This window comes from Rhopalosiphum padi, unplaced genomic scaffold (genome assembly GCF_020882245.1).
Source record: "Rhopalosiphum padi isolate XX-2018 unplaced genomic scaffold, ASM2088224v1 scaffold1, whole genome shotgun sequence".
NCBI lineage: Eukaryota > Metazoa > Arthropoda > Insecta > Hemiptera > Aphididae > Rhopalosiphum > Rhopalosiphum padi.
The window spans coordinates 8,293,633-8,302,739 of NW_026869996.1; the positions used below are offsets into that span (position 1 = coordinate 8,293,633).

At 27.4% G+C, this 9,107-nt stretch overlaps 3 protein-coding genes across 3 annotated transcripts; 1 reads left to right on the forward strand and 2 right to left on the reverse strand.

Annotated features, from left to right (window-relative positions):
* Positions 1 to 3,610: 3,610 nt before the first annotated feature.
* On the forward strand, positions 3,611 to 6,354 carry LOC132931208 (uncharacterized). The gene is given in 4 exon segments (XM_060997329.1): positions 3,611 to 3,758; positions 5,483 to 5,644; positions 5,733 to 5,984; positions 5,987 to 6,354. Coding segments are annotated over 4 exon segments (930 nt in total).
* On the reverse strand, positions 4,013 to 4,957 carry LOC132931415 (uncharacterized). Its single transcript, XM_060997413.1, is given in 4 exon segments — positions 4,013 to 4,355; positions 4,511 to 4,559; positions 4,562 to 4,678; positions 4,681 to 4,957. Coding segments are annotated over 4 exon segments (786 nt in total).
* A 580-nt stretch (positions 6,355 to 6,934) lies between the features above and the next one.
* LOC132931209 (general transcription factor II-I repeat domain-containing protein 2-like) lies at positions 6,935 to 8,797 on the reverse strand. The gene is made up of 2 exons (XM_060997330.1): positions 8,752 to 8,797; positions 6,935 to 8,634 (listed from the first exon to the last, which is right to left on the reverse strand). The coding sequence occupies exons 1-2, from the start codon at positions 8,795 to 8,797 to the stop codon at positions 6,935 to 6,937; spliced, it is 1,746 nt and encodes a 581-aa protein (XP_060853313.1).
* Positions 8,798 to 9,107: the final 310 nt, after the last annotated feature.

The window sequence follows — 9,107 nt, forward strand, 5'->3', positions numbered from 1 at the left end:
CAATAAATATTCAATTTATAAATTGCACTGTAATAATTATTTACGGATGGTATGATAAATTAATATGCTTGTTTATTATTTAAATATACATAAATTAATCTTATATAAATTACAAAATAAATTTATTTGGTGAGATTTTTAAAATGTTTTATATAGGAATTGGGGATGTTTCCATAAATAATCATGTTACAGTATCAATAAATATAATTCAATCGAGATAGTACCTATTATACATTGTACTAAATAACATTCTTTTTTCTTGTAATTACAAATAAAATATTGTTAATAAGTTATTAATAATAACTAATGTGTTATCAATCTTAAGTAAAATAAAATGTATTCCTTCAAATTGTATTGTATTTTTTTAATATAGCAGTAAATTGTTTTTTTACAAAACTCAAATAAATTAAATTACTAAATAATTTAGATACTTTCTTTTTTCAAATACAATTATTTATAGTTTAATAACGAGCTTGGGCCGTAAACTAGATTTGTTCCAATTATTTCTAAATTTCCTATTACAAAAAAATGTATGAGATAATTCACTAAATTACCATACATGATGCTTTCAGTGTTACAGTTAAAAAATAATAATATTAGCAACATATAATGTTAATAATAATTTTATAATTTCTAAGAAACCTCATGAAGGCCCCGACGCTCGTAGACGTCGAGGGTACACATTTACAATCATAACTCATTACGTATAATTTTTTATTATTATATAGAAAAATGTAGTACTCACATACCGGCCGGATATAAAAATACATATATTTACAAACAAAAAACACGAACACCACGTCACTCATCGTTGTTGCCTACTCGGCATATCCGCCGGGAATCCTAGATTGGAATTTGAGATTGGGCGTACTTGCTGACCATCTAGTCAGAGCAAAGGAACGGGAGTGGTTTTTTTTCTAAATATATCGGCAGTTGCCAGCAGCCACGTCGCGCGTAGGGCTTCGCGCTTGATAACGGCATCAACAGAGTAACTGTAGGCGCGCGGCGCGACATGCTAGGATTAGAGTTTAACTTTTATTTATTATAATTATTTAATATGCATCTTACGTTACAGTATCGGTTTGGAATAGTTACATATTGACTCGTATCGAAGACTGAGTCCGATATGTGTTCGATAAGTATCACTTGTATATTGTACGACACGTCGACACACGTATAATTTCTTGAAAGTTGAACTTATTCTTTCTTTAATTTAAAGATTTCAAATAGGATGCAAGTATCCAGAAAGTGACTAAATTGTATATATCATTATATTTTATAATTGATGTGTACCTACTTGATACAAAATATTTAAAACAAAAATGCAAATGTAAATTATAATTACAGGCTCCAATTATTATAAATATTAATATATGTTTTAAATATTATAAGCCAACTCCAAGAAAAATAACATTTTAATTCATAGTTAAACGTTTCTAAGGCATTATACATTTAACAGTATGAAAACATCGGCCTTCATAGGAAAGGAGCGCGCTCTGGTGTCTATAAAACTGTGGTAACAATTTCAATCAAGAGTAATCTGAAAAGAAGTATAATAAATATTAAAATACTAACCTAACCATCTATTGAGCATTTTATCAGTTCTCCACGATTTTGAAAATCTATTAAAACAGAAAATGCATATATACATGCATACAACTTTTTATACATGTATTCCGATCAGATTTCAAATTAATACATCTAAATAATAATTAATACTATAAATTATATTATTAGAGTACTAATAAACTAGTTGGTAGTTGGTATAAAATTATATTTAAAAAAATAATTTAAGTTTATGTTATAATATGTTTAATTATAAATATTATAATAAACCTTATACTCATATGTATAATACAATATTTAAAGTTCTAATATTCATGGCTATTAAGATTCCCTTGGTTGATATACTCGAAAAAAGAAAAATGGTGCATTTTGTCGAATTTGTGTAGCTATTTCTAAATCTAATAAAAATAACGGACAAGACTTAGGCACATTATAGAATTGAAGTCATATAAATGACTATTACCAACTTTTTAAATTTGGTTATATTAAAATAATACCTGAAATAAAGTTGATAGTTGATCTTATGTCTGTGACTTACAACAATTTAAAAAATAATTCTTGGTTAAAAAGACTAGAAAAATTAACATTGTCAACATATTTAATATGTTAAATTGAACTCATAGTTTCATTTATATTTTAATGTTTAACCTCAATACCACTCTGTTTATTATTTGTTTTATAATAATAAAATAAAATATCAATTTACATTTATATTACTAATAACAGTCATTCGCATGGTCTAGTCATTCCATGATTTTTTTTCAACACATTTCTTGTGTAAATGTAGATTATTTTATAGAAATTATAGTATAAAACAAAATAAATAACAATAATTTTGATCTTGGGATGCATTTGCACACCTTTGCATCCCACAAATGACGCCACTGGTGTAAATAATATGGAAATATTATTTAAATTAAACATGCGTTTAGGTCTTATCAATGGAGGTTATGATAATATTAATATATTATTTTATAAATATATTTGAGAAAAAAAATATAATAATTTTAGAGTAGTATTACTTTCTATAAGTATTAGTGAACAATATAGATACCTACATATTATAAATACAGTAAAACCTTTGAATAGCGGACACTCACGGGACCGACCAAATTGTCCACTATTGGGAAAAATTGATAAAATAAAATGTATGTATTTATGTCTGAAAATTTAAATATTATTGACTTTTTAAACATTTATTTATCATTACATAATTTATTATAACTAGACGTAATAAAATATGTTATACAAAATTACTTATTGAAAAAAAAATCTGAAATTTTAGTTTGTTTTTTTTCTTGTATTGCAATTGCCTCAAAATTGGACTGGAGTTGATTAACTAGTGACAATGAAACTGCGTCATTCTTATTGAGACATAACGTCTTCAGCCTAAGGCGCAGCGCCCACCAAAGTAACATGACGCATGATCTGACACGTGATATGACAAGTGATTTTATAGTAACATGTTACTCCCAAAATTTGTTATTGAAGTATAGGAAAAATCACGCATGTCCGTACACCGATCAAACATGTCAGAGCATGAGTCAGTTTTGAATCATGTCTGGATTTTTGTCAATGACAAAAGTGGTGCTTGCACTACTTTTGTCATTCGTTATTTACTAGTCAAAGTTATTATACATATTTAATATTTAATATTTAATATTTATTTAGTTATTTAATTTCAAAAAGATATATTTTGAGTAATACAAGGTACATAAAAGTAAGTAGTTTTTTTTTACCTATATAATATAATATATTACGTATTTAATTATATTTAATGTATTATAAAACTTTATTTTTATTAATTACTATTTTATTATTTATTATTTATTATTTATTTTATTTATATTATATAATATAATATAAATTAATATTAAATATCAATCGTTAAAATATACACATTATTATTTTATAACTTTACAACATAATACAATTTATTTATGCTATACCTATCTTAAGTGCTGTAGAACCAAAAACATTATTGTATAATGTAAAATTTAGTAAAATGTATTAATATATTCATGTATTAAAAATGTATAGAAGTATGAAAGACGACCCAGATACAAATGTACAATTTGTACAAACCGTACAAATGTTTCCTTGTTTGTATGATCATACAACAAAAGAATATTCAAATAGAAATGCACAAGATAAGGCTTGGGGTGAAATTGTAAAGAAATTTGACGCCAGCAGTAAGAAAAAAAATTATTATTATTTTTAATCATTATTAATTGTCATAAATTATTGAGATGTTTTTTTTAAGTCCTTAGTATAGTACTGTAGTATGTATAATAAAGTAATATTACAGTATAGGTAATATAGTGAATAGGTAAATTTAATTACATGATAAAACAAATTTTCTTTATTTTAAAAGTTAAAAGTTAAATTAAGCTTAGGTAAGTTTTATTAATTAATTAGATTACTGATTACTATTAAACAATAATTCTTAAATTATATACTTATTTTGCCAAGGTAATGCTGCGTATGGTTTCACAAAATACTGGCAAAGTCTTTCCCTTATTTCCATCGATGAGTAAGAAGGTCTCGTTCTATTGTTTTCTACATTTTCCTCAATATCTTCATATAATATGTCAACATTATTTTGCTGAATTTCTTGTGGAATTGAATATGTACCATCATGCACGCGAATAAAGTTATACCAAACGCATATAGCTTTTACCACAATTTCAATTTTTTCGGTTTTAAAATTGATGGGTCTTTCCAATATTTTAAATTTAGATGCCATCATTCCAAAAGCACACTCCACTGACTTACGACCTCTTGATAATCTAATAATATAAAAATATGAAAATTACTTGTATTTTAATCTTGGATTTGATTTAATAAATAATTATCAGAAATGGTAAAATGATAGGATAAAAAACGATGTTGTTTATAATTATTCTCAGAAAAGATAATCAATTGCTTTAAAATAATAAATTACCTGTAATTAAAAATTCGTTTTCTATTTGTCAGTGAACGTCTTGGTAGGATCTCATAACGTTGTCGAGTAGTGGAAATGCCTCGTCTGCAACGAAGTAATAGGGAAATGCTGGATCGTTTTCTTCGTGTGGCAAACATGAATTTTCAGGTAGATTGAGTTTTTTTTTAATAATAATTGTCCAAATGCAGATTCTTTAAAAACTCTTCCGTCACTGTCCCGACCATATTCTCCTACATCAATAGTGATAAACTTTCCATCGGCGTCTGCTGTAGCCATTAAAACAATTGAGAAGTACCCTTTGTAATTGAAAAATGACGATCCTGAATTTGCTGGTGCCTTAATTCGTATATGCTTGCCATCTATGCTACCAACACAGTTTGGCAAATTCCATCGTTCATTATATCGATCAGCAATAGTTTTCCAGATTATTTGATCAGGTATGGGCATGTATAGAGACTGTAAAACTTCCCATAAGGCTTTGGATGTGGTTTCTATGATATTACGAACGGTAGTTTCTCCTCTTAAAAAGTAATATGAAATTGATCTCATTGAAGCTTCTCCAGAAAAAAATCTATGCAAAAAGAAAACTTTAGATTCAACGTTTTATATTTTATAATAACATGAAAAATTAAATAACGTTTGTTATAATCAATATTTAAACATTTTTTTTTTTAATAGTTTTTAAAGCACTATATGAGCTTAATTATATAGCCAAAAAATTTAAAAAACATTCATAACAGCAGATTTCTTTTATAATTATTTCAAGTTAAAATTTAAAAAAATTACACATTGAATAACCAAGAATAACCAAGTTATTTTATTGTAATTATTCATTTTATCCACTTACCTTTTTATTATTTACGCTTAATTAGTATTAATTTTTTTTTGTTTTCATCAGGTCTTTCTAGTACACCCTATATATACCGTATATATTTTATTAATATATTATTCAATTATTATGTATTTAAATAGAGACTGATTGTAAAGAACGCTGGAAAAATTTGAGAGCTTGTTTTACAAGACATTTAAAAGCCAAACCTCCGTCGGGATCAGCTGCCAAGTTCAAAAAACCTTATTATTTAGCAGAGTTTTTACATTTTCTTGAACCTTTTACAAAATCACGAAAACAGTCAGGTTAATAATTTTTTCATAGTATAATAATAATTTAAAATTATGATTTGTAAGATCAATTTAAAAATAAAAGATTTATCTTTTTTTGTAGGTAATATGCCAGATTCAGTGCTCCCAAATAATGAATGTAGTGAGCAAAACGAAAGTATTGGTAATGTTTCCGAAAGTGAAGAAGAAAACACTGACAATAACCAAATTGAAAATAGCGCAAATTATACAAGTTCAAGTTTCATTAAACCAAACCCACAACAATGGACCTCAAATACAAAAAGTTCTTCTTTTCAAAAAAAACAACGTACAACCGGATTAGATGAAGTAAATAAGGCAGCTTTAGATTTTTTCTCTAAAAAAAGAAGTCAGATCATCCTGTAGAGGATGTGGATTTGTGTTTTTTTAAAAGTTTAATACCAGACATGAAACTTATGAATCCCGAACAAAAAAGGCGTTTTAAAGTTGGAGTGTTAAATTTAATGGGAAACATGCTTGATGAACACACTGAACCTAGACGTATACAGACTGAACAAAATTATTACCATACCGGATTTAATAGAGAATATCAGAACATGGAAAATCGAATTATTTACTCTATAACTCCATCAAGTTTATCCTCTCCTTCAACATCAATGCCCGTATCGCCTCCACTGGATTTAGTACAACAGTCAAACAGTCTACAGTTGAATCAAAACAACTCCCAAAATTGGTCGTATCAATAAAGAACAAATATAGTTAATGTTATTTTAAGACAGTATTTTCTATTATTTTTTAAAATCTAAAAAAAGTTATTTTATTATTTAAAAAAAAAAGAAAATTTTTTTTATTATTTGCTAATTTAAAACAAGTTTTTACATAACGCGTCTTCTTCGTCTGAACTCATCTTGAGTAGTGAACTATTGGTGTGCGCAAAAAGTGCAAAAATATCATGCAAGAAAAATATCACATCAGTTGTACTATCATTTCGATTAGTGCACTTGTGTCATAAGTTATATCACTCGTCACATCACGTGTCTTGTCACTCGTAATATCACATGTCATGTTACTTTGGTGGGCGCTGCGCCTAACTGTATTCGCTAACTGTAATGCTTCTTTGAGCTTTATTTTTTCTTCGTCTACAGTGTAGGGGTGGCCAACCTTTTTTTATATTGTGCCAAATAATGTATACAAAATTGAGAATGTGCCTTAAAAAATATTTATTTCTTTACAGTTTACAATGTTTACATAAATATAAATTTTAGATTTTTTTCATAGGTACTATTTTTATTTATTACAGTTCAATTGCAATGTTTTTTTTAATGATTAGGTATGTTGAATTTGCTTCATGGATATTATCTCTTCATAATTTGGTTTAAGTTTAGTTGAAGATAGAAGCATTAAATTTTTTAAATGAGAATTTGTTAGTTTGGTTCTATACTTATTTTTAATGAAAGTCATCCGTGAAAAACTTTTCTCACATATATAATATGTAGAACCAAATCTGCAAACCAATTTCACCGCTACATTATGTAATTCGGGAAAATCTTCCTCGGGTAGGCATTTCCAAAATTCTATTATCTCAGATGACTCTTTATATTTGCATTTTAAAACTGTTGAACTTTGAAGTTCAATAATTTCCAATTGCATATTAGGGTTATATTTTTGGAGATCGTGTGTCTCTATGATAAATGGATTAATAAATAAGTTATTTGAATCTTCTTCTTCTTTAAATTTTCTGAATCTTTCTCGAAAATTATCATATAGTGATGAAATATGATTTTTAAAAATCGTCAATGGAATATATGTCGGTAGATAAATAGATTTTAACCGTACAAAGTGATATAAATTTTCCATTCCTAAATTACTTTCGAAAAGACAAAGTCGAGACATGACAGAATTTATAGAACCTACAAGGGCTGGAAATAAATTTCCTTCACCTTGGAGTCGTTTATTGAGAATATTTAAATGTCCGAGAATATCAGTTAAAAATGCAAGGTTTATTAACCAATTTTTATCTTTCAGTAGTTCACATTCATCAGGCAATTCATTATTTTTTTCTAAAAATTCAATAACTTCGTCTTTTAGATTCCAAAATCTTTCTAATGCTTTTCCTTTTGCAAGCCATCTTACTTCACAAAATAATAATAGTTCACCAGATTCGTTAATGGCGTCTTCAAATAGAGTTCTGAATAATCGATGATTTAAAGGCCGAGCTTTTATTTTGTTTATACATCGAGATACTGGTTTTAATACATGATCAAATTTTAAAATTTTGGCGCATAAGGCTTCTAGGTGTATAATACAGTTATATTTATTTAAATTTCTTTTCAAAAACTCCTCCAGTAGTGTTACACAACCAATATTTTTACCTATCATACATGGAGCACCGTCTGTGAATACACTTTCAAGTTTTGACCAGATTAAATCGTCACTTTTTAACAACAAAGTTTCGACACAACATTTTAGTTTATTAATTATATCTGTACCTTTTGTCGATGTTTCGAGTACTTCAAGTCTTAAAAGTTCTTCCGTCACTTCAAACTTAGAATTCACACTCCGAATAAATATACTTAATTGCGGATTGTCCGTAATATCACAGCTTTCATCAAGCGCAAGAGAAAAATATTTAGAATTAGTGGTACTACACGAAATTTGTTTTGAAATATCTGAGGAAATTTCGTCAATTCTTCTCATAATTGTATTACGTGATAAAGAAATGTCATTTACGTACGTAGAAATTTTTGAATCATTTGCATTTTTTGCAAAAATATCGAAACTTTTTTTAATGATTTCGCCATCAGAATAAGGTTTTCCAGACTTGGCTAGCAAAAATGCGATTTCATAAGAAGTTAACACCATGTCTTTTTTTTCATTTGATTGTTTAGTAAAAATTGATTGCTGAGTTAAAAATGAATTAGTCTTCTTTTTAATATATTCTGTCCTCTTTACAGAACCCTCGGGGTATTTTTCAATAATATCATTGTGATTATTATAGTGCCGTTGAACATTGAATTTTTTTGGAACTGCAATTACAGAGTTACATACTAAACATGTCGGTCTAGATTTTTTCCCTTCTATACCTCAAAATTTTTCTATCCATTCTGTATTAAAAATTCGCGAAGAAATATCATCTTTATAACTTCGTTTGACGCCTAAACCTGAAGTTCCTGGTTTATTAGATGCCATTTCACGATCACACACACACAACGGTACAAACTACTCGTTAACGCACGGGCACGGGCGATTCTAATACGACTAACTTTATTGCAGTAATCTAGTACACACGTACCGTAACAATTCTCGTATCGGAATAATAATTGGAAAATTCCACTGCGATAATATAATCGCAATATAGTCTAATTTAATAATACTTATTTTTAAAAATTATATATTATTTTATCTGACTCTAGTGTGCCATTCCATAACAACAAACAGTGTTGAGTTCAGATAGCAAAAATAACATCTAGGTAAATATTAGATTACTAGCTAAATTAAT